This window comes from Callospermophilus lateralis, chromosome 20 (assembly GCF_048772815.1).
Source record: "Callospermophilus lateralis isolate mCalLat2 chromosome 20, mCalLat2.hap1, whole genome shotgun sequence".
Lineage (NCBI taxonomy): Eukaryota > Metazoa > Chordata > Mammalia > Rodentia > Sciuridae > Callospermophilus > Callospermophilus lateralis.
Window position 1 is genome coordinate 19320520 of NC_135324.1, and position 26068 is coordinate 19346587.

The window sequence follows — 26068 nt, forward strand, 5'->3', positions numbered from 1 at the left end:
TTTACTCAACTGCAAAAGCTCCTGAATTCCCTAGGTCAGAAACCGTCCATACTCAGAACACCCGAATCCCAGGGTTTGGCACCCCTTGTCGGGGAGAGGCCTTCGGGGCTGGAAAGAGGCTGCAGTCTGCTGACCTGTCCATACGCTCAGGGACGAGCCCAGGCCTCTTCTACGCTGCTGTTGTGCCCGTTTGCTTTTAAGAACAGAAACCTCTATTTGCAAACTACTTTTGTCAATTTAGATATGACTCTCATTTCACTAGAATACAGAGAAGTTCTCATGACAAACAAAATCTGGCAACCAACATGTAAGACATTCTGCTGCCTCCTGGAGGCTTTCTCAAGAAATGGACTTAATATCCCTTCTCAACTTAGGTATGTATCAATAAGATTCAGTGTGAATAGCAGCTATTAATTTGTAGATAAATAGTAGTGCTATACAGAGACTTAAGCAGCTACTTGTCATTTTAAAGCTGAGTTGAGCCGGATGGCATGTGCCTGTTTTCCCAGAAGCTCAGGAGGCTAAGGCAGGAGGATAGGAATATCAAGACTAGCCTCAGCAACTTAGCAAGACCCTGTCTCAAAATTTAAAATAAAAAGGGCTCGGGATGTGGCTCAGTGCTTAAGTCCTCTGTGTTCAATCCGGGGTAGCAAAAAAAAAAAGAAAAGAAAACCACAAAGACACAGTTGAGAACACTTCAAAATTTTAAGTGACCTGATTTTATTAATAAGGATTAAAAAATATTTGATACTATTAAGTTGAAAAGCATAGGAGTTTTATTTTAATCCTTTCTCTGCAATGGTTTATTTTTTAACTAATGAATATTCTTATATCGTATATATTAAAGACCGACTTGATAATTCCTAAGCTCTTGGTTTCAAACACTCCACAAGAATTTTACAAATTATGTTTCCTGTATCTTCTAATTCTGCACTCTACTTCTTGCTAGAAATCATGTCATCAGACCCCAGACTATTAAAAAAAAGCTCACAAAAAGCTATTAGACTGCTTTTTACCACCAAAATACAGAAAATTAGCCTAATGAATGTAACTTGCACCAAAAGGATATTTATTAATGCTATAAATCACAGATCCAGTGACAGAAATAGTTTGAATACAAAAAGAACAGAAACGAGGTCACCCGCATCGGCCTGAAGAGCTCTCCAGTTCTTCAGCATGGCTCACGGGGGCTGCGTTCTCAAGTGCGAATGTTTAAAATGTAGCTGAAGATTAGTGTTCATCTGCGAGGACAGTGATCCCACTTTATCCAGGGGGATGGTCGAGACCCCCGGTGGAAGCCTAGCACCACAGACAGTCACAGATCTACACCTCCCGCTCTCGGGAAGCACTCCCAGCTTCTCCTGGACACACCCCCTGTCAGCCCCACTATCCAGGGCCTGGGGGCCATTGAGTAAAGCAAGCGTCAGCTGAACACAGGCACTGCGGCACCGCAGGAGCCAACAAAGTGGCCACTAGGGACCACCCACCAGAGTGAACACACTGCCCAAAGGCATGAGTCGAGTCCTCAGGAGGACACAAGCAGCAGGTTTCATCGTGCCACTCACAAAAGACGTCATTTAACACAACAAGCTGCTTCTCACTCACTTTTCCATCTGGGTTTTTGGATTGTGGTTCACTGTGGGCGACTGAAGCCCCAGAGAGCAGCCCCAGCTGAGGAGGGAAGCTGCGGAGGAGCTCCGTCACTTCCTGCCACAGAAGGGGTCAAAGTGTTCCAAAGGTCTAGAACACGAGCCAGTGAGCTTCAGAACAAAACAACGTCTGAAGAGGGCACAGCAGGTCTCTGCAGCAGATCCACCCACTTCTGTTTGCTTAAAGCTTTAGGAAAAAAAAAACGAATTTCACAAACTCATAAATGCCTTATTCAAGTCCTGTAATTATTCTATTTCATTATAATATCATTCATTTTCAATGTGCCAAAAATATGGCTTTACAAAATGTAAACCAGCAATTTTTAGAGAGTAAATTATGTTAATAATTTTATTACTTTTGGTTCTTTTCAAAGGGTAGTAAAATAACACCTCTCCAAAATCACTTAAGTCTTAACTGATGCCACCAGACGGTTGTAAGCAAAATTTTCCATTATCAGATTATGCCTAGATAAATTAAATATATACAATTTTCTATGGATAGGTACCAAGAGGTGCCAGAATTTGTTCACACTTAATTGTGTAGAAGCTGGGTGAAGTAAGTTTTCAATTAAAAAAAAAAAAAAATCAAGCTGGGTGGGGTGATGCACACCTATAATCACAGCTACTGGGGAGGCTGGGGCAGAAAGACCGCAATTAGAGGCCAACCTAGCAAGACCTAGCAAGACCCAGTCTCAAAAGAAAATATAAAAGGGGCTTGGGATATGGCTCAGTGTTCCTGGGTTCAATCCCCAGTACCACAAAAAAAAGTTTGAAAGTTTAAATCATTCACTTTAAATTTCAGACAGTGTCAGTGTGACTTTTAAAGAAAAAAATTAGTTTAAAATTTAATAACCACAGGTTTAATAACTTTTTTCCTTTAACACTTAATTAAAACATTTTCACAAGTAATAATCAGGTGTTGAATATTTAAGTGTGAAAGATTTCAAAGTTTTGGTTTGTTAATATTACTTTTTAAATGTTCTCAATATATACAAACATATAAAGCATAGATACAATTAGTTATATATCTACAATAATATATGAACACCATTCTCCTTCCCTGGCCATACTGCAATACATAAAGTACTAAATCTCTGTGCTATTCCAGGCAAACAAAGAAAAAGGAAAAAGGGGAAAAAAAGCCAAATGCCTTTAAAAATAAAATCTTTAAAGAATAGTTTCAAAAATAAAGTTCAAATATTGCATAAAATAATTTAACTGCAAATATTACTACATACTGTAAAACAGTTTTTAAAAAAATTTTTGCACTCTACAGAAGTTCCATTTCCTAATTCTACAAAAGAATTTATTGGAAGTCTACATTTAGATAGTAAACGTTTACATTCAGTTTGATGGGAATTCAATTTTCAGAAGTTAACTGAGCCTTTGTCTCAAAAGTTCGTCTATTTGAGTTTTATACATATTTTTCACATCTTCAAGATCTAATCGAAGTTCTTCTGCTTCTTCTGCTTTTTCTCCATACATCTGCAGAATAGTGTTGTACCTTTGATCCAAATCCTGAAAAATATGTTTGTAATTTTTAAAATAACTGTACAGGACATCTTCAGTTATCAAAATAAATCAACAGTTAAACATATGATGGATTTAATAAAAGTCTATAATACCTCTTTTAAAAACAAAACACGTATCACAATCTATGTAGGTTGGAATAAATAGGCAAAAAAGATTTAAAAAAAAAAAAACCTAGTTGAATGTGAATCTTGACTCTCTCTTGGCCAAATCTGGAATTCTCCCCGTCCGTGACTGAGTCGCTTTCCCATTAATTTTGGCACACCTGATGCCACTCCAGCCTGTGACGCACTGAGGGGTGAGCACTGGCCCGCAGGACAGGCCCAGAGAACACCTGCTCTCACATGGCGCAGCAGTGTCCACAGCATGAGGAAGTGCCCACCGTGGAGGAGCAGACGCCCCCAGAGCACGGCTAGTGCAAGTGAGCCTCGGCCAGGCCACCCGTCCGTCCTGCACGGGACTGGCACAGGTGAAAGCCACTGTGGATGAGGATGCGAGCAGGACAGAGTCCTCTTTAAAGCTCTTTACTCAAATACTAAAACCCTTTGATTTTCAAAGACATGGCCCAACTCATACACCATTTTACATAAAGTGACCGCCGAGGGCTCAACCCCACCCCGGCAGTGACGACACTTACCCTGAGCTGAGCCCGAAGCCTGGGAATCTCCTTCACTTTCTCTTCTAGTTCGTCGTTCTGACTCGTCAGTTTAACAAGCTCTTCAGCCATTACCGATCGGGTCTTTTCTAGACTGCCGATTTCTAGCTGAGGAATATCACCAGAAAAAGTTCCAATCCATCTTACCTTGTTTAATACGCTTACTAATGTAGAAACACTCAATGAACTAGAGGCACCTCCCCGAGGGTCGGACTTAAGAATGACTATGAGCGAGAGAGACATGAAGAGCTAAAGAAAATCCAAACACTTGTTAGAAAAACATATGTTTTTCTAATCTCAGAGGCGACACACCCTTCAGTATTCTAGTTACTGTAAGAACAACAGGAATGGAAACACTGCAGGGACTCCCTCCCAACCGCTCTGGGAGGGAGGCTGTGGTCTGCCAGATAGATTAGCCAGGGTTCCTGGCACCCATCCTGGCTACACCAGCACCCAGCAGAAGACTGTTCTGATTCACTGCTTGCCAGTTCCAGTTCTCCTAAGGGATCCACTACCCTGGAACTGTAGGCATATGATGGGAATAGAAGAAGTCCTCCACACTCTGTGTACGTCAGGTCCACACTGAAAGCACGTAAAATGGCCCACATTTCCTAGTGCGTGGAATTTTTAGAAAGCAAGAAGGGCAATGGAAAGCTGCTTGCTGTCCACATACGCTGCCTCCTTCCCCTTGCCACAGGATCTCGCTCCGCATTCCCCAGGGGTGTCGGGACATGGGTGGAAAGTCTGGGAGGAGTGACTGGGCTCAGCTCAGCACCTCCCCTTTTGCATGGAAAGGGCTATGCCAAGGAGCAGACCCCTGGGCTCCTCAGGGTCCCCTGGGCAGGCCACAGCCCATGAGGCAGCCTGCTGCAGCCAGCTTCTCCTGTGGCAGGACACAAGTCGGCCTGATGCCGGCAGCCAGGTGGCCGGCTCATCTGTCCCTAGCTGTCATCATTAAGGTATGTGACATCCCTTGTCTGCTTCGTGTGGAACCCTTTCAATTTACTTGGATTCAGGTGCCATTTGTTGGACCCCGCTTCCCTCCCTGGGACAGCACACTCAATTTCTCCACACCTGCAAGTGAGCGATCTCCCCTTCCCGCAGCTTCAGCTGAGACTGCAGGCTCTCCACGACGCTGGAGCCTGCCCCCAGCCTCACAGCATCGTACAGCGTGCCTCCACTTGCCGAGGCAGACATTGGTCCAAATGGGTGGTCAGGAGCCTCATCCTGTTTTAAGTAAGGAAAGCACATGTGTCGCCCTGTCCCCACTGTGCCCCGTTACCAGGTTCAAACAGAACAATCCTGTCGATTACTTCTTTAGAAGGTCTAGGACTTCAAGGAGGAACACTCAGATTATCCACATTAGAAAAAGAAGGCTAGGACTTTCACAAAGGCAGGACTCATCACCCACCCTTCCACACGCAGAGGAGAGGCCACGGACACGGCACACTGCCGCTGCGGGTCAGAGAGAGGCGTGCATAGGAAGCACACGTTACCTGGGACAGGAAAGAGGTCTGCAGCCCCGCCATATCCACGCCACTGATGGAGCTGGAGCGCGACAGAGTGGGAGTGCTAGAAACGGAAAGGGGCTTTCGCTCCTAGGGGAGGAAGAACACGCGTCAGGGGGGAGCACTTCTCTGTTACCTGACAAGAGCGGCCCAGACAGACCCCGCCCCTCCCCAGTGTTCAGGATGATCTCAGACCAGACAGACAGACCTGGTCGAGTCACCACGGGACCCACTGCTGTTTCTTACATGGAATGAGGATGTTTTTTTATTGAAACAACTGGAAGAACTGATTCAGGTTAAGTAACATACCACCAATTAAACCTACTTATTTAAAATAAAATTACCACTGGGTCTTACAAACCAGAAAGACTCTGAGTTATATATTTTATTTTTTACTGTATCTCTTTAAAAATTCCAAATACATTCAAAAGGTGATCTCCACTAACATATACTATTCCTAATATATTATGCGAACTTCAAGTGCACCATAACCCTTCAAACATAGGAGACTCACTTTACGGAAATGACCTCACTTCTACTGCTAAGCTGCCTGTGGGTCAATTAGGTACATTAGTTTCAGTGAGACACTACAAAACTCATCCTAAAAAGAGGAAGAGATTCTGTAATTCAAGGCCTAGAAATTCAAATGTCTTTGGATATACTCAAACTAGTTTTGATCCACTCTGCTAGACACTGGTAATACTACTAAAATTCATTACTACATTGATTTTACACATTAAAAAAGGCACTACAGATAAGCCGAATTACAAAACAATACTCATTACAACAGCTCCTAAATGGTGATACCAAAACAAAACACAAAAGTCAACAGAATCCAATACCTTCTCTCTCACTGCTTCTGGAGTGAAAATGGCTTTCTTCCTTTCTTGTTCAACTCTCATTTTTTCCATTTCTAACTGACTGTTCAACAGCGTCTAGAGGAGAGAGACGGTCAGACCTCTCTGTGATTCTCCCTGCCGGCCTCCTAAGACATCCGCGGCAGGCTAGGGCCAAGCAGAAATTCATGCTCGCCCAGCTGCTACAGAGCTGGGGAAGCCCACAGCCCTGCCCTCCGCCCACAACCATGTGCCCTGGGGGCACCCAGAGTAGCACCTTTTCTCTCCTGGTCTCTTCCAGCATTCTTGCATATTCCTCCTTTAGATTTTCCAATTCCACCTGGTACCTAGTAAAGCAGAGACTTAAGCAAGACTCAAAGGCAAGGGACTGACCACAGAACTCCTACTCAGGGGCACCCTAGGGTAGGCGGTACTGGTGGGAAGAGGCCCTGTGCTTGTTAGGATTTCCTTTAGAGGGAGGCTGAGCACCCTGTTCTAGAGTGCACTCAAATCTCTAAGAGCAGGGCTTCTATGAAAATGCTGGTCACGCCTGCCACCCTAACCACTTGGGAGACTGAGGCAGGAGTCTTCCAGGTTTGAGGCCAGCCTGGGCAGCTCAGTGAGACCATGTCTCAAAAAAAGTGAGAAGGAAGCCAGGCACCAAGGTGCAAAGCTGTAATCACTCCAACTCAGGAGGCTAAGAAAGGAGGATGCGAAGTTCAAGGCCAGCCTGCAGGACCTAGCAAGACCCTATCTCAAAGTAAAAATATAAAGGGCTGGAGATGTGGCTCACCGACACAGAGCCCCTGGGCTGAATCCCCAGTACAATGAATGAATGAATAAGAAAACAGAACTGGGGACATAGCTTGGTAGTAAAGTGACTCTGGGCTCAATCCCCAGTACTGAATGAAAGAAAATACATTTATGAAAGCTCAGATATTTTCTTTGTACATCATTTTTACTTAACAGTATTTTTAAAGGCAGGATTTCCGAGAAGAGCTCAGTGGGGAAAACACACTAATCACAACTTCAGGTGACCTCACAGCGGTGGCTTCCAGGGCACAGTAATCACCGATTACTTTCATCCTCCAGTTTTCGTAGCTGCTGAGACCTTGCAATGTCAAAATGACTCCAGCAAAGTGGTCTCCACACACACTAGTCTGTTTTTACTAATGACTTAAAAAAAAAAAAACAAACTGATTCAACTGTGTGAATGCTTTCCCTGGAAAAATGTAATACAAACAACCCATATCACCTAATTTAAAAAGCCTGATGCGGTCCAAGAGTCCCAGCACTATCTTGACACGTTTTTACCAGTTATCCCAACTTCAAACGCTGAGAATCCTGCTCTCGTTCTGAGTGTTATGATGCTTCTGATGCTTTTAACTATGGCTTCAAAATATCAGGAAACTACCAACAATACCACAGTTACACCACCAAACATGCTCACCGATTACTTTCATCCTCCAGTTTTCGTAGCTTACTCCTCTCCGACTCCAGCTGGGCCTGGAATCGACTGTTCTCCTGCCTCAGGAGAGAATTCTGTGAGTCCACGGAAGACATCTGGGTCCTGATGGCCAGGAGCTCCTCAGTCGCTGCCCGCTCTCTTTCCACTGCTGCTGCCAACAAGGTCTGCGACTCAGCTGGTTGTAGGAGAGGAAGAAGGACCATGAACCCGCGACCAACGCACCAAGCTGACCAAACTGGAGCTAGCGAGGCCTGTGGCCAGCTCAACTGACAGTTACCTCCTGCCTAAGCCAGCACTGCCCGCTGACACAAATGAGCAATTTGAACTGAAACCTGCTGTATCACTCATTTCCCACAGTAAAATGCTTTGAAAATGAACCTTTGCATTCAGAGAGCAGTAGACTGGGGCTGGGGACACAGCTTGATGGGAGAGCACTTGACCAGCAGTGCAAAGCCCTGGCTTCCCTCCCAGAGCTGCAACAGCAACCAAGACAAGCAATAACAAATGGTCCTTCAGCAGCTGGACGTCCATAGGCAGGGTTTTAACAAAAAGGTCTCTATCAAAACATCACATATGGAAGTTAACTCAAAATGCATCACAAATGTCAATGTACGACACAGAACCATGAAGCTCAGGAGAACACTGAGGATCTTGAGGCTCTAGGCCAGGCAGAGAGTATGACACGGACAGCAGAAGCAAGTCACAGAATGAAAACTCAGGGAAACAGAGTCCTCCACTGTGTCACACTTGGCTTCTTGTGGAGAAGGGAGAGACACTGCAGACCAGGAGGAAAGACTGCCAGACACTCACAAAGGCCAGGTCCACAGGGTGGGAGACTCACAACGCAAAACTGGACACACCAACAATCCAGCCAGAGCAGGGACAGAGACGCAAGAGATGCATGAGTGTGAAGGACACGTGAAGGACACGTGAGTGGAAGAGCGCCCAAAAGGCGTGCAGGGGAACACAGAGAGCCTACTGAGATGGGGGCCGCCTGCCTTCCCAAAGAGGGAGAGGACAAGGCCGGGAGCAAAGGCAGCCAGGGCAGCAGGCGGCAGGCAGCAGGCGGCAGGCAGCAGGCAGCAGGCAGCAGGCAGCCAGGGCAGCAGGCAGCCAGGGCAGCAGGCAGCAGGCAGCCAGGGCAGCAGGCAGCGAGGAGGGCTTGCAGAAGGGAGCTGTCGGCATCTCCTTCAGAACCCGCTGCCCAGCCACCACGGGACGGCCAGCCACCGTGATTCCCCCAGCCCGCCCCGCTCCTGACAGGAGGCAGGGCCACTGCACGGACAAGATCAAGGCAGTTACCAAGCCGCTCAGAAAGGCTCTTCTCCAGCTTCTCCCACGACGACATCTGGGACCCTAAGGTTGCCTGCAAATTCTCTATTTGTCGAAGCAATGGCCTCGTTGTCGACGAAACACTCTGACTCAGTTCCTGGTTCCGATTCTCTGCTTCCTGGAGCCTCTGAATCAAGAGAACAAGTCATCACGACTAGCAACAGTAAAAATACCCAAAACACTAGAAAACCTGAACTTCATCAGAGATGTCTGGGAAAAAACTGTTTTTCCAAAAGAAAACTATTTGTTTTATGAAACTATTTTTTTTCTACTCAATCCTTCAGTTGGAAAAAGCTGCACAGAGAATCCAAGTGGGTGCTTCGTAGCAAAGCACTGTAAAGACAGCCGTGGTGAGTCTAAAGGTGAAGGGCCCCCAGACTCCTCGAAGCTGCCTCTTGGCTCAGGTACATCTAAGTATTTAAGAAAACAGAGCACTGGTGGGAACTTTACTTCCTCTCCCTTTTCCTAGGTACGTTCACTGATGAAAAGGAAGAGCAACAGAAGCCAGGCAATGGCTATCTGCCCAATCACGAAGACCGATCCCCGTGAGGAGTACAGCCATGATGGTTCAAAGGGCAATATGACGGGCTGGGCATGTAGCTCAGAGTGAGGCCAGTGCCTGCCACAGGCAAGGCCTGGGGTCAATTCTCAGCACTGCAAAAACAAAAAGACTGAATATTAACACATCTATCAAGATAAATTTATTTCCTTCAAAACAAAGTTGGATGTTCTCCTGGATCTGTTTTTCAGGTGCCCACCCTGTTCACCTGAGCCACAGCCACAGTATGTGTTCAGCTCCACACGACACCAGGGAGTCCATAAGTATTTCTAGGAACCACCCTTTCTGACTGAAAGGGAAAGCTGCGACAGTACCTGCTGAAGTTCACTGATCTCGTGGCGTAAACAGTCCTCCTTCCTGGCAGCGGCCTGCTCTGCCCGCTGCAGCGCCAGCCGGAGGTCCCCCACCTGGAGAGGAAAGCAAGTCATCTCCCTGCCCATGCGTCATCTACAACGTCTTGCTAACTACGTAAGTCATACCGCGGTGACTGGCTGCTCACGCACATTGCTATGTACTTCAGACTGTCCGAAGAGCTTTCACCCACAACTGCCACACACCCCTTACCAAGCAGTCCCAAAACAACAGACATCCAGCACCTATGAGGAAAGCGAGGGGGCCAGGCTCAGCCCTCCACAGCATGGAGGAGAGACGCCACGTCTGCTGAATCCGCCACACAGGCCGAATGCCACAGGAGTGGACACGCTACAAAAGCAGGCGCTCAGTGGAGCGAAAGGGCGACAGGTGAGTTGGAAGCAGGTGCTGCCAGAATATATTTTGTTATATAGCTCTCACTTTGGAATCGTGTAAATGTTTTATGTATCCAAAATGTAAAATTGAACCAAAAGCGTCTGGGGTCAATGAGGAGAGATTAGCTTTTTCAGTCAATGGGGAAAACTGACATCGCAGCGGAAGTCGTACTGGAGAGCCACTGGAGGAACTCCTCGTGGCCTGCTGGAAGCCTGCAGGAGCTGGGGCAAGGACTGCTTCTTAAACACGACACCAAAACACGCGGAACAGCAGAGGACACACGAGCTGGACGTCGTCAAATCACAACCTTGTGTATCAAAGGAGGCGATCGCGAAAATCGAGAAAACATTCACAAACCCTGTATGTATCAAGGGATAGTTTGCAGAATATGCAAAGTACTCTAGTAACTCAACAATAAAGAGAATACAGTCCAATTTAAGAGAAGGGCACCATCCCCGGCACCACAAAAACAAATAAGTAAAAGAAAGGAAAAGGGACAAAGGATTAGAATATGTCAATACACTTCTCCAAAGAAGACCCAGAAGTGGCCAATCAGCACAGGAGAAGCAGCTCCACATCACCCAGCACACTGAGATGCCAATTCCACGCCCACTATGAGGGTCACAGGAATAAAACAGAGAGACAGTAATGAATGTGGGCCAGAGAGTAGAGGGCACGAAGCTCTGATCTACTGCTGGAGGAAATGGGGAAAAGTTAACTGTGGTCTTACCATAAGACCTGAGGTATGCATCCTGGAGAATTTAAAACATAGGCATACAGTGGATAAGGAAAATGTGGTTCATACACACAACAACATATCACTCAGCCTAAAGAAGATGAAATTACGGCATTGGCTGGTAAGTGGATGGAGCTGGAGAATAGTACGCTCAGCAAAATAAGCCAGTCCCAAAGAACCAAAGGCTGGATGTTTCCTCTGATATGTGGATGCTAATTCACAATAGGGGTGGGGGGCGGCTAGGGAAGAACAGAGGTACTTTGGACTAGACAGAGGGGAGTGAGGGGGGAGGGCATAAGGGTAAGAAGGATAGTAGAATGAATTGGACAATATTACACTATGGGCATATATGACTACACGACCCATGTGATTCTACATCATGTATAACCACAAGAATTAGAAATTGGACTACATTTATGTTTGATGTATCAAAATGCATTCTACTGTCATGTGTAACTAATTAGAACAAATAATAAAAAAGAAAACACATTCATACAAAAACTTGTATATGGATATTTATAGCAACATTCATAGTAGCTAAAATGCACACATAACTCAAAATGTCCACCAACTGATGAGCTCCGAAGACAAAGCCTCCCAAACTTGGTTTTCCCTCCTTCATCTAAGGCCCTGGATTGCCAAAGCTATCATGAATGAGCTAAAGAGTGACATAAATGCTCTTGAAATTGTATATAACAATTATGTGCATATATACATTCTGTGGAAACAAGGCACTTAGTTCCATCATACTTTACTCTTTTTTTGGCAAAGCTGGGGTTTGAAGCCAGGGCCTCCTGCACCGTAAGAAAGTGCTCTCCCAATGAGCTACATCCCCAACACCATAATATTCTTAAATAAGTCTGAAGCTCACAAAAAATTAAATAATATGTACAATGTGAACATATCTCTTTAATAGCAGCGTTAGACACCCACACAATCCCATTTTCCACAATGCAGCACTCTTCAAAATGCCCACCAAGATCCCCGTAGCACCACAGAAGGTCTGATTCAGGCCAGCAAGAGCTGTTTGACTTGCAAAGTGTCAACAAAGGCACAGACGGCCATATCCGTCCATCCACCACCCGCTGCTCACCTGGATGGCCAGCGCTTCTTGCTGCTGGCGGGCTTCCTCCTGGGCCTTCTCCAGCGCTGCGGACAGCTCTTCCTTTGCTTTCACGTCACGATTCAGAGCCGCTTCCTGGGCCGCGCTGTCCTTCGCAGCATTGGCTTTGTGAAGATCAGTAAGTTCTCTTAAAAAATTAGATCGACAACTTTTATTTAAAATAATGTGCAGTTAACTAGGAGCCTGCTGGTGAGATTCTGTTAGTGCAGCAGCCTGCAGAATGAAGGAGAGCTCCCCACAGCAAACCCGGCTACCGGGAGGGCTCTGCAGCCTGCTGACCAGTGACAGCTCCCACACAGGCGTAAAATGCTGCTCGGGCTCTGACAGCAGGAAAGGCCTGTCCTCAGATTCCCCCTACAGTGGACCCGCTGTGCTGGGCTTGATCCTTACTTGTATGCACTGTCCAGAGCAGCCTGAATACTTCGATTCTTCTCCTCAAGTTCACCCGATTCCATCTGAAGTCGGCTAAGATCCTTCTCCTGGCGTTCCACCACAGAGTTTAGCTTTTTAATATTTTCTCTATGTTGTTTCTCAACCTCTTCTTTGCCATCAAGGACCTATGTTATAAAAACACACAGAAGTCTTTTTTAGTTAACAACAACCTGGTAAATAATTGTTTCCCATGAATCTCAGGTATTAGAATAATGGAGAAAACTCTTAACAATACATCTAGTAAATTCTTTGAAAAGTTCTTCTCCCATGACACATCTGATCGAATCACTCCCAACACTCCAAAAACCAGGGCCAGCTGTCCCTACAAGAAGTGGTGACAACAGGTACGTAGAGAACGGCTGTCATTCACCTGCTTTAAATGCTGCAACTCCTCTTCCAGATCTCTCACTTTTTTGTTCAGCTTTGCAATGGTATTTTCATTGTCTTTGTCTTTAGATCTTAATTTCTTAATGATGTTAGAATTATGTAGTTGCTGCTTTGAAAGTTTTTCTCCTGGCAACAGTAAAAAATTAGAAATCAATCTGGTGATGATTTTCTGAGAATCTAAACAGCTTGTTTATCTCACTAGTAATGTAATATGGGAATTTTTAAATAAAAATTTTAAAAACAAAGTGTTAAAACTGATTTGGACGGGAATAATCAAAGACTAAACCTATTAGGTGAAAATTGCAGGACAGGACTCTGACAGTTTTAAAGAACTCCTCCCAAATATTATGCATTTCAGGGAGAAACATGTGCTCTTCAATGAGAACCCTGGTATCACCCCCAGAACAAGCGGAGTATGAAGCTCCTGTGGAGGCTAGTGCCTGTCATGGCTGCCTGGGATGTGAGGAGAGGGAGGTGCAATACTGACCAGGACACTCACCCATCTAGGTGGGAGCTCCCGACATGGCTGCCTGAGATGCGAGGAGGGAGAGGTGCAGTGCTGACCAGAGCATTTCTCACTGATAATCTCATCTGAAGCTTCTCTTAAAATAAGTAGCAAATTCTGAACATGGACATGCTATTGGAAAACTGCCCTGGACTCTAGTCTTCAAGTCATAAAGAAGGGCAGAATCCCCTATTCTGAAGCCCGAGACCTAAGAGCCAGATGCAGCAATCTCCCCTGGGTCCTGGGGCAGGACAGTGCCCAAGTGCGAGCCTACGATAGCTACGAAAAACCATGGACTCTCCAGTGGACCACGCCTCAGAATCAAGGTGTAAGGCCAGCACAGGGTTCTTGAGAAGGAAAATGGGTGAGTCCTTGGGAGACTGAAAACCACAATGTAAGCTGTCTACAGTGGCTGTCCAGTGGCTGGGATAAGGGCAGTGCTCGGTGTGCAGGACAGGGCAGGACGGTTCCACTTGATTCCTTTAGGTGATGAAGGGGTCAGACGTTCCCTGTAGTCCACCTGTGGCTTTGAGCTTTCAGGTGTGGATCTTAAAAGCACTTCTGGGGGACAGGGCTCTGTGAGTGCTCCCGTGGTCACTCAGTGCAGCCCACCCCCAGACTAAGTTACTAAATTTTCAAATTGAGCATTTGTTAACAATGTTTAAATAATTTCCTTCAGTTGTAAAACATGCATTTAGCCTTCCCTGCGTCTCTGGAGGATGGTGGGTCTTGTGACTCTCCTCCCTCAGGGCCTAGAGTTCTGCCCCACATCTGTCTGCAGGGACACCTCCCTCCCACTGCAGCAAGCTCCTGAAGGACAGGAAGACAGGCCGAACAGAGCTGCACCAGAACCTGACGCCCAGCTGCTCGACACATGTCAGCTCAACACACGAAAACACTGAGTACAGCTCCAGGTTTCAAATGAACTGACTGCTTCCAACTCTTCTCAAACTAGGTTTTTTTTTTTTTTTTTTCTAGAAATGCAGTTAGATTCAATAACATTAGCCCAGAAATGTCCAGCTTACAATATATGGAACATCAGCGTTTTAGAAATAAAATGTCCAATATTAGGACAACAGTGAAGCCAGTTAGGTCTACCCGTGCAACAGAGCCGGACAGAGCCACTCACGGCGAACGGCAAGGCGGGAACTGACAGAAGGAAGCCGGGAAGGCCCATGTGATCTGAACTCTCTGCACTGCGCTGGACAAGGCCACAGCAATCAGGCTTCCTTCTATCACCTCTTGTTTCTTCCTCATACACTTTCCTATACTTCAAGCATTTCTGCAAGTATTATTTCCTACCTCTTGAAAAGCTTTAATTAAAAAGAAAAAACACAAATTAACTTAACCACTTCATCCAAAACCTCCTCTTTGCACAGTGATCTATCTCATGATGGACCTTTACTTTCCATGACTTGGTCAAATGTAATAATTTAAATTTAAAACATGAAGACAATGAGAACATCACCTTCACTACTGAATGTGAACCCCAACACCCTGTACCCAGCCAGAGGCAGTATTTTTCCTGTTCTTGAACAGCCATCTTTCAACAATGGCCCTCAAACTTGTCATAGCTTTTACAAGGCAACCCGAGTTTTGCCTATTTTTGAAATTTTTTTTTGACCTCCCTAGAAACAAAAACATGTATACTTTTATCTGTTCCAATGCATCCTACTCTCCTGCTTCCATAACAGGCATTTCCTGTCACTGACGTCCAAACCTTCCTTGCTCATATTTATTTACTTTTTTGTCTTTTGTGTTTTGAGACAGGGTCTCGCTGTATTGCCCAGGCTGGCCTCCAACTCCTAGGCACAAGTAAGCCTCCCACCTTAGCCTCACAAGTTGCTGGACCAGCTCAGCAATTTTTATTCGAAAACATCTACATGTCACATGACAAGGATTTTCCCTGTTCTTACAATATTTTTCATAATCAAAAGATTACATACCTTCTTCCATTAATCCTTGAATCTGCTCATCTTTCTCTTTCAAAAGGTCTGCAGTTTCACTACTATTCAGTCTAGTAGCAAGTTCTTCCTTTATATTTTTGACTTCCTGATTTAAAAAAAAATATGTAAGTACTATAAAGTTACTTTCAATTAGGCATATTTTTCCATTTTCCCCATACCCGAAGAAGCCATCCATAATCACAGTTCTATAATAAATTTCTGAATTTTCTTTAGTTGACCTATTACCTTGGTTAACTAAGATTAATAAAACAGCTTAGAACATGCCATATAGAATCTGAATTCTGATATATAAGTAGATTTTAATATAGAAATATAAATGCAAATAAGTAAACCACCTTTTTTAGGGGGCAATGTTGTGGATCAAATTCAGGCCCCCATGCATGTTAGTGATCTACCATGGATCCCCAGCTTTAAGTTTACGTGCAGTGTCCTCACTATCTACAGACATCCACTCTACAGGGTAAACGTCACTTTAGAACAACAATCAGGAGGGTTGGTTAGGCAGTGTCAAGCTGATGTCGGAACCTGGACTAGCCAGCTAATCAAAGCAACCAAGCACACAAAGGCATGATATGACGTCTCTCCTTTCTGAGGAGTACATATAGGAAAATGATGAATTCATACTAACATTGGTCAATGAGGGGGAAAGCAACCTAATTGGGAAAGGCCAAGTGCAGAGACAATGTTATGAGCAATAGTTGGACTCAAGCACTAATTACTACCTCAGTTGTAAACAATGTCTGAAATAGGCAACTTTCCAAATTAGAAGCATTACAACCTGGTTCCCAACCAGAGTAACTGCCCCCAACAAGACATCTGGCATTAACAGTAACAGGCAGGGAGACGGGGAGGAAGAAGAGGGTAGCACACTGGAATGTCATGGGCTGGCCAGGGGTGCTGTCCAAACAGCCTGCAGTGCTCAGAACAGATCCCACAACATGCAGTATCAATTACATGGACGGTGAGAGACTCTGCATTAGAATATGTCAACACCATCCCCATAAAGGAATCACTAGTAGAAAGTTATATCTTAAAATTACTCTGATATATATATATATATATATATATGTGTGTGTGTGTTTGTGTGTATATATATATATACACACAAACACACACAGACACACACACACACACATATAGTATGTCTGAAGTAGCTGGAAAATAATAAATGAGAGTAAAGATAATTTTTTAAAACTAATAATACCATTTAGATTTAAGTGTTAATTTACTCTGATGGAATTATAATTCACAAAAATCATTCTGATCATCTTTGCTATATACCTTGCAGGTATTAACATAAAAATTATAGAAACCAACATCTTTTTACATCTTACACTATATTTAAAAACGATAAATTTAAATGTATAAAAACTTACAACCCAGTTGTTAATATACTACACATATCCTTTAATCTTCTTTTTTCTAATACCAGCATACAACGGGTGCATGCAAAGTGTGTCTGCCTACCTTCTTGGCAGCGTCTCTCTCCTTACAGGCCAGCTGAGCCTTCCTTTCTGCTTCTGCGATCCTCTGAGTGAACTCACCCTTCAAGGAAGACACACTGCTGCTCTCCTCCCTCACCCTGAACATCTCGCTGCATTTAAACACAAGAATGAAGACACTGTCTGCATAGCCCAGACACGACAAGATCAGCCCACTTCTCAAAATGAAGACGTTTCTTTAGCATGTACCTTATTCAGATGGATCAGGTTTAGAGATCTCTGGGGAGGGGAAGTCCTGTGGTTTGAGCCCGGGGGTGCTTCACCACTGAGCTAAATCCCCAGTCCTTCTCTCTTTTGAGACAGATCTCACCAAGTTGCTGAGGCTGGAGCCCCCCTTCCCTCAACCTCCCGTGTTGCTGGATAACAGGCGTGCACCACCACACCTGGCTTAAGTTGAGTAACTTTTAGAAAAAAAATTACTTGCTTAGTTTATTTTAAAGCAGCTCAAATATAAAGTCTCAATTCTGAATCTTCTGTCTCATTTCTCCAATCTCCTTAAAGCAAATCAACACTCAGTATTTTGACTATGTTATTACAATTTTATTTAAACATGTTTTACTAGAAGACTAGTAATAAGGGAAAAGAGGTAAGATGGGGTTTTTCTGTTTGTTGTTTGTTTGTTTGTTTTTGACATACAGCAATTGAACCCAGAGCCTCACAGATGCCAGGAAAACGGCTCAACGGCTCAGCCACCAAGTTACATCCCCAGTGCAAGAATTTTATTTTGGGGTGGGTTTTTTTAAATTTTGTTTTGTTTTGTTTTGTTTAAATCTCTCTCTTCTATGCCAAAGGGAACATGGTAAAGAAAATCTGAAACCTTTGAGTAAGGTTTTGGCTGAAGTAGTATTCAATTTTCAGTAATTGTAAACAAGTTAAATCACAAGACATTTTAATTTCAAAACCGTCCCTGAGTCACACGATGCACGCGGGGCTCCACAGAACATGCAAGCCACTCTCGTTCACAGAGTACTTACTCCTTCAGGTTGTCATACGCTTCTTCTAGGAGTGCTTTTTCTTTACTAAGAGATAATAACTGAGCCTCCCGTTTTTCCAATTTTTCATTCAGAAATTGAACAGTCTGAAAAGAGAATACATAAAAGTCAAAACACTGAATTTTTAAAAGCGCACTGAACAAATGCAGGCAATGAACTCAGTCAGCATGATAAACAAGACAACACTGTCTCATAACAACCAAAACAACACTGGGAACTCAGAGCAGCAGGGGCACAGGAACTTGTGCAGCTAGCAGGAGAGTGCTCATCAGAACAGCCCCAGGTTGGCGCCAGTGCAGAGCCAGACACTGGGTGCAGAACCGCAGACCAGCCGTGCATGCCCACGGCCTCAAGCAGGTCCACAGCCTCATGCAGGTCCACCTCACAGGAGAAGGCTCCTGGTGACATGTGATCATAGTCACAGCAGGCTGTTTGTAACAGCAAAAGCTGGAACAGCCTGTAGGTCCGCCAAAAGAGGAAGGAAGGCGGATGCACTGGAAGAGATCAGGGAGCCTCTGCTTTCCTCACTACTCTATACTCCAAATGTCAATTTTTTTAGCATGACACACTGCACTTAACAAACAGAAGTAACTTTGGAAGCCCAGAGGCATGTACTTCTAAGGCTTCCAGAATTCCTAGGATAAAGCAAAACAAAAAGTGGTTCTGAGGCATCTCACCCCTCAGGTTGTGCTGGAGCACAGGTGAACAGGTACCTGAGGGAAAAAGAGGACCTGCTGGGCCAGACAGTCGTCTGACCTGAGTTAGGACTGCGTCAACTGCGGGGTGACTTTCCTTCTCAAGTACACTGAAAATACCCTAAAATATCTTCCTGAGAGTGAGAGTGTTGGTTTCTAGGAATTCAATGTACTGTTATGAGTTTTATAGTGTACTGCTATTATTAATTTGAGTAATATACCCCGTGGCATTCTATTTGTGAAAAATGTTAAACTTTGTAACAGCATTTGGCACTTTTAAAACTATTAAATAACTTAACACCTGGCAGTTACAAGACATTTCAAGACATTCTGTATCTCAGGAGTCTATTAAAGATTCCAGATCCAACTCAATTTCTATACCTAAAAATTATAAGGAAAAACAAAATTATTTCCTCATTCATGTAAGATACCTACCCACTGGAGATATCAAAAATTAGTATAAAGAGGGGTTGGAAATGTGGCTTGGTGTAGAGTGGCTGCCTCGCATGCCTAATCTCTGGGTTCTGGTAGTATCATAAAACTAAATAAATAAAATAAATAAACACGGGGCTGGGGATATGACTCAGAGATAGAGCCCTTGCCTAGCATGCGTGAGACACTGGGTTCGATCCTCAGCACCACATAAAAATAAAATAAAAAGATATTGTGTCCACCTATAACTAAAAAATTAATATCAAAAATAAATAAATATATAGTGATTACATAAAGAGAAAGCAAATTAAGGCATTATAAGGACTGTACTTCTATGCATCAATGAAAATATTAATATTAAAATCATCTAAACCTAAATAATAAAGATTAATTTTAAAATTTGCTTCAAATAATGTGAACATGCAAAAAACATTCTAAGAACAATATAGTCAGGTTCACTTCAGCATGTCCATGTGCAAAGGCACTGAGGATACGTGCCACAAGAGAAGCTCTTTCCAACTGCGTACTGAGGAGGAGAGCATGCAAGGGAATTTAAAGCCACAAGGGTTAAATGACAAAGATGAAAGATGGAAATTCTTATGATTAGCGATATTGAAATATCAACTTATTCTACCATGTTGTTATGGAGAAATTTCAAAAATTTAATATCTATCAGTAATTTTTCAATCTTAAGGTCCTCAATGTTACATTAAAATGGCAAAATAACTATCTTTTTAAATCAGCACAAGTCGTTGGTATCAAAGAAGACTTTTTTGGGGATTGAACACTCGGGTGCTCTAGCACTCACCTACACCCCCAGTCCTTTTTGTTTTGAGATAGGGACTTGCTAAATTGCCCAGGTGGCCTCTATTTGTGACCCTCCTGCTTCTAAATCACTGGGATTACTGGTGTGTGCCACAGCGCCTGCTGTGATGAAAACGTTTTAAAACAAATGATTTTCTCTCTGAAATGCACATTCCAAAGTCCTCTCCTACTTTCTACAGTACCTTGCAAACATCTTCCTTCTCAGCAAGAGCCTCAGGCTGTGCCTCCGCAGCTCCCCCCTGCCCGGCCACCTTGTGCAGGACAGCTTGTCCTTCGCCCACTGGCGCAGGAGAACCCGCCATGTCTGGCTGCTCACAGTTAATGGGAGTGGCGCTCCGTCCACTTTCTTCCATCTCTGCTTCCTCGGCAGGTGCGACCAGTGTTCCATCAGCCTCCCCTTCAGCTTTTCCCTCCACAGACTCCACTGTCTTCGTCTTCGGAGTTGAGCCAACCACAATCGGCCCTAAGGCGTACCCCTTGCCTGGCAACTCGTCGTCTGAATTGATCTCGCTCACGCTCCGGCTATCTAACGACTGCACACTGAACGAGTCTATTCTTTCAAAAGCATCGGAGGAGCAGCAGCTCTCACTGAGCTTGTGCAGCTCATCTAGGCGGCCATACTCAGGACAAGTGGACGTGGAGAGCAGCTGGAACGAGGTCTGCATCAAGGGAAGGCTAGACCTGGGGTCTGTGGCTTCCTGCCTGGAGCTCGCGGAGCTCTCGCTCATCACGCTCTCGTGGTCTAAGACCTCAATGTCGCTGGTGGTGGACGTGCCTGAGGAGAAGGTGCTGACGGGAGGAGAGGGGGTGTTGCTCTGCCTGTCTTCCTGCTTTGGCTCCTTGGGCTCCAGAGCCACGCCCTTCTCTTCTGCGGTGAGAGCCTTCGGAGAGCCATGGGGCACACTTTCTGTAGCTGGTTTCACGGTTATTGCACTCTCTGATGCTTCCACACCTGCAGCTGGCGCCTTCAGGTCAGACTCTCCACCAACAGATTCCTCGAGCCTGCCCTCAGCTTTAGGCGACGGAGTGCCTGCTGCCTGAGCTCCCCCTGACACACACAGAGGAGGGTCCTTCACTTGCGAGTCCCTGGTTTCAAGTCTTGACTGTGCATCCCGCAAGGGTTCATGCAGGCCACTTTCCACCTCCTCTGGACGCTGTGATTTAGCTGGGGGCTTCGATACCACTGGGCTCTTCTGAATGCCCTGCACATCAGTTGGAGAGAGAAAGGCACTGAAGAAATTTTCTGATTCATCTACAACAGTTCTCCGAACTGGCTTTGTGATTGCTTTAGGAGAGGCTGTGGGTGGACTCTGAGGCTCAGTGTTTGATTTCAACCCCCAAGTTGAAGTATCCCATCCTCCACTGACAGCAGGACTTATTCCTTTGATAAAATACAAATATAACAAATACGTATTACTTTAATATTTCAATCATCACTGTAAACCAATACAAATGTAAATCTAGAGAAGAGAGAAGCTGTGGAATGTGACTGTAATGTGCACCTGCTAAACTCCTGGTTCACTGCATCATTAACCAGCTCTGCCTGCTGCATTGGAATCAGGAGCACAGGTAGACTGCACCTGGGCCGCATCAGCAGAGGCAGGTATGTTACACACTCCTCAGCAAATTAACAACGCAGTGGCATGTGTTTATTGTGGTGGTGGTTTTTTGGTGCTGGGGATGGAACCCAGGGCCTTGTGCATGCTAGGCAAGTGCTCTGCCACTGAGCTCCAATCCCAGCCACCAAGGTATGTTCAACAACCCATGTTGAGTCCAAAATACATCTGATTCATCTCACAAAATCCTTACTTATGGGCCATGCTCAGTCATAACAAAATGACCTATTCCATCAGTTTCATATTCATTTTATCCTTGTGATTGCAATAGTAAAACACAGTTATAAACTACACAGAGGGCAACATTCAAAAACTGAACCTAAAACACTGGAGACAAATGTTCTTTTCCAAAGATCAAACCAAACTGATAAGAACATGAAGTTCAAACAAACATTATTCATTTTCATCCACTTAATGACAAGCCAGTTCTCCAAGTTCCACTCTCCAAACCCATTCTAAAAGAAAGTTTTGTTCTCTTAGAATGTGTTCCCAAGTTCCAAATTATGACATCAATTAGTAAGGTCATTATGAATTCAAGAAATGTACCATTTTTAGAACTACTACGTTTTGATTTTAAAAATAGTTAACTCTAGGACTTTTTTTTTTTTTTTTTTTTTTTTTGGTACTAAGCATTAAATCTAACCACTGACCCACATCCCCAGACCTTCTTATTTTTTGTTTTGGGTTAGGGTCTTGCTAAGTCTCTTAGAGCCTCATTAAAAGTGCTGAGGCTGGCTTTGAACATGTGATCCTCCTGCCTCTACCTCCAGAGCTGCTGGAATACAGGTGTGCACCACTATGCCAGCTAACCCTGGGACTTTTAAAAATACTCCACAGAACATTCTGGGGCTCGGATTGTGGCTCAGAGGTAAACTGCTCACCTAGCACGGGCGGGACCCGGGTTCAATCCTCAGCACCATATAAAAATAAAGGCATTGTATTGTGTCCATCTACACCTAAAAAAACTTTAAAATTTTTAAAAACGAAAAGAACATTCTGGGCAAAAGGGTAATTATCAGACAAAGAAACAGCAACTTCTAAAAACCTGATAATAAATTTTAAAATGAAATATTTGCTAAATTATTTCCAGCATCTCTTTTAAATATTCTGTTTTTCTAAATTAAAAAGTGGCTGACAGTTATCACAAATCCTGCACAACTAGAAGTTAACAGAGAGAGCACAAATAACTAAAAGTTCCTGAAATCATCAAGCCCTACAGTAAAGTTTCTCCTTTTTTTTTTAAAGAGAGAGAGAGAGAGAAAATTTTTTTAATATTTATTTTTAAGTTTTTTTCAGCAGACACAACATCTTTGTTTGTATGCGGTGCTGAGGATCGAACCCAGGCCGCGCATGCCAGGAGAGCGCGCTACCGCTTGAGCCACATCCCTAGCCCTCAAGTTTCTCCTTTATTGTGACTTTAAAGTTGGATGGGATAAAGATGCCAGAAACTTTCGTTTGCAGACATAGTTTTAAATTCATTCCTTCAATATATGAAAATGATGAAAAACATAAAACCAAAATTAAAGATGGAAATGAACAAGCAAGATTATTAGGTCAGTTTGTCATCATCCTAATGAATGACAGGAATAAAATTTGTCTCTTGAAGAATGCTTTATATAATCAGTTATCTGACATCCACTTAAACTACTCTGTTCTGCAGATAATGGTCCTTTTGATTATCTAAAACATGGTAAGTGATCAGCAAACATTTATGACATTTACTAAAACCTGAGTATATTCTGAATAAGCTATTTTTTTAAATAAATTATATAGCAGGATTCATGCCCCAGATTTCAAAAACATATCCTTAAATTCTATCTCAAGTTCAGAGATTCAAAAGGTGGGATCCAGGTGCAAAAAGTAAGTAGAGCTACTCCAGGAAGGTCAGGCACCATCTTAAAAAGTGGTAAGATGACAATTAAGCACTTCATGATTAGAGTCAGAACTTTTCTTTTTTTTTTTTTTTAAATAATACATTTTTTAGTTGTAGTTGGACACTATATTTATATTTATATTTAGTTGTAGTTGGACACTATATATATTTTGTTTTTATGTGGTGCTGAGGATTGAACTCAGAGCCTTGCACATGCTAGGTGAGTGCTCTACCGCTGAGCCACATCCCTAGCCCCGAGCCAGAACTTTTCAACAATGTAAAATTAAAATAGAAACCAAACATAGTCAGGAATAACTTGCTCTTTCACCAAACTTGCTCTTTGGTTCACACTCCCCAAATCTGCCAGTCTTTACTCCATACATCAGAATGCTGACCTCAACATTAAAAGCAACCCAAAAGCAGCTGAAGATGAGCGATTCATTTCAGCAAATCTGACAGACTTAAAAAAAACAGTAGAATGAATGGGACTTCACTTTCCTATGTTCATATGTGAATGTATGACCAGGGTAACACCACATCTTTACCACCACAAGAATGGGAAGTTATATTCCCATTCTTGTGGTGGTAAAATACATTTTACTGTCATGTATATTTAAAGAACAATTTAAAATTTTAAAAATAAATGAAAACTAAAATTTCCAGGGGAAATAGAATCTGACAGATTTGGCACTGCAGTTATAAAACTGATACAACCCAAATCCTTGGGCCAGGTTCCACTGGTCATAATCCAATGTCTTCTGCCCCGAGATGTCTGAGTGAAGCACAGCAAACTGCTGTTTTGTGTACATAAACTACACACTCCTTTGTTCTTAGACCTCCCACTGTATGACTCCGGGCGAGTGGCCTTGGGGTGGTGGATTTAGAAAAGAGGACATCCGAAGAGGGCCCTGTCCTCATTGCTCCACCCCTGACAGATCCTGGACAGTTGTGAAGATGACAAGCCCATTAAAAAGCCTAAGTGCTGGACAGGAAGCACTCAGAGCCAGGAGTGGTGCCCTACTGGGGCACCAAACCACAGAAGTCAGCAGTGCACCTGCAGGGACACGGAGGGGTCAGGATGCCAGCGGCAGTCCATTCACACACCCCAGATCTGATATGCAAACGGCCTGAACCAGGATGTGGCATGGAGACAGCAGACAGCACAGTCCTGGTCACCAGAGTGCTCAGGACCTGGGCCAGAGGGGAGAGAGAGAGGGTAGGAACAGGGAGACACGCAGAGGGAAAGGCACACTCTAGGAGGACCCTCTCCGTCCACACCGCCGGCAGCACCCGCTCCGTCCACACCGCCAGCGTGCAGCCTACCCGGCTCTCCGTAGGGCGCCGCCTCGGCCCAGGCGTGCGGCTCCTCCTGGATGTCCAGCACCCTGTCGATGGACTTCTGGGCCTGGGACAGGGCCTGCTTGGCGAAGCTGGACAGCTGCGCGGCGTTGAACCAGCTCATCGCCCCTCTGGCCGGCGGGGCGTTCGTGCGGAGCGGGGCGGAGGCCGCGGCCGCCTCAAGCCGCCAGGTCGAGTGGGCAGCCTCGCCCTCTGCGCTGGGGGTTGGTCAGTGGGCGGCCATGGCCCAGCGGCCCCGCCGGGACACGACCCTCCCTCCCGCCGGCCGAGACGCGGCCCGTGCGCATGCGCCGGCCCCCTCCACGTCCACAGCGCCGGGTCCGGGTTCTCCAGTGCGTTAGTGCAGCCCGGCGTGACGTCACGTCCGGGACCGCGCGGCCGGGTAACCAGCCGCGCCGGAAGCGCCTCTCCGACACATCCGGCCAGGACTGCTGCTCCCGGAAGTCGGTCCGCTAGTGAGGAACCCCAGGCAAAGGGGAGTCCACGCCTCGCGCCTCCGGTGGCGCCTGGCCGCCTGTCACCCGGTCCCCAGGGCGAGCCTTGGCCTGTTTACCGCGCAAGAAGCGTGGGCGGCCGTCGGCGCCAGACGCCAGGCCCTCGCGAGTAGGCGGGGCCGAGGCCCGTCGAGGTTGTGGGTGAACCGCCCCGTTGATGGGCGGTGGCGAGCTCAGAAGCACTGTCCTTGGGAGGCCGGGGCGGAAGGCGCGCAAGTGCCAGGCCAGCCTCGGCCAAGCTGGACTGTGTCCGCGTGAAAGTGCAGGAGGGCGGGACGGGGATGAAGCTCAGACCACCCCAAAAGGACGGAGGCACCTGGGGAGCGCCGAGACTGCCGCCCGTCGCACGCACGGGGCCTTAGCGAGGTGGCCGCCTGCGTGGAACTACGCGTCCGCCCCGCATTCCCGTCGGGGACAGCGCTCGGCCCTGCGGGACCACTGCGGGACTTCAGAGACCGCCCAAATCCAGAAAAATAGAAGAGAATGACCCTCTCGGTACCGGCAGTTGCATCCAGAGATTCCGCAGGAAGGAAGGAAAAGATGCACAAGATGAAAACTACCGGGGGGGGGGGGGGAGGCAAACCAGAAAATAAGACTGAACCAAACCTCGAGGAAGACCAGTCTGAGAAAAGCCAGAGGAGGAGGGACAGGAGGGAAAAGTAGACAACAAAGACGGATTCACTCTCCGCAGTAATTTAAAGACGACATACAGAGTGCAAAGGCATTTGGGCAATGAGGTGGATGGAATAGGAGGGCTGGGCTCAGGGTAGAGCACTTGCCCAGCATGCAAGAGGCACTAGGTTCTCAGCACCGCCTATAAATGAATAAAATAAAGGTTCATCAACA

General features: G+C 45.3%; 1 protein-coding gene across 1 annotated transcript; it reads right to left on the reverse strand.

Moving 5' to 3' along the window:
- Positions 1 to 703: 703 nt before the first annotated feature.
- On the reverse strand, positions 704 to 25024 carry Tmf1 (TATA element modulatory factor 1). Its single transcript, XM_076841049.1, has 17 exons — positions 24693 to 25024; positions 20063 to 21261; positions 17911 to 18014; positions 16902 to 17028; positions 15414 to 15519; positions 12946 to 13088; positions 12534 to 12700; positions 12114 to 12270; positions 9852 to 9944; positions 8949 to 9105; positions 7629 to 7821; positions 6456 to 6525; positions 6185 to 6277; positions 5331 to 5432; positions 4909 to 5061; positions 3817 to 3942; positions 704 to 3167 (listed from the first exon to the last, which is right to left on the reverse strand). The coding sequence occupies exons 1-17, from the start codon at positions 24829 to 24831 to the stop codon at positions 3024 to 3026; spliced, it is 3273 nt and encodes a 1090-aa protein (XP_076697164.1). The 5' UTR covers positions 24832 to 25024; the 3' UTR covers positions 704 to 3023.
- Positions 25025 to 26068: the final 1044 nt, after the last annotated feature.

Bases quoted from the DNA above. Each gene is read 5' to 3' on its own strand.
- Tmf1 (XM_076841049.1), bottom strand. From the start codon at position 24,831: ATGAGCTGGTTCAACGCCGCGCAGCTGTCCAGCTTCGCCAAGCAGGCC. The intron at 6,278-6,455 runs GTGCTACTCTGG...TCTCTCCTCTAG, and splicing joins AAGAGACCAGGAGAGAAAAG to ACGCTGTTGAACAGTCAGTT. The intron at 5,433-6,184 runs GTATTGGATTCT...TTCCTCCCCTAG, and splicing joins CAGAAGCAGTGAGAGAGAAG to GAGCGAAAGCCCCTTTCCGT.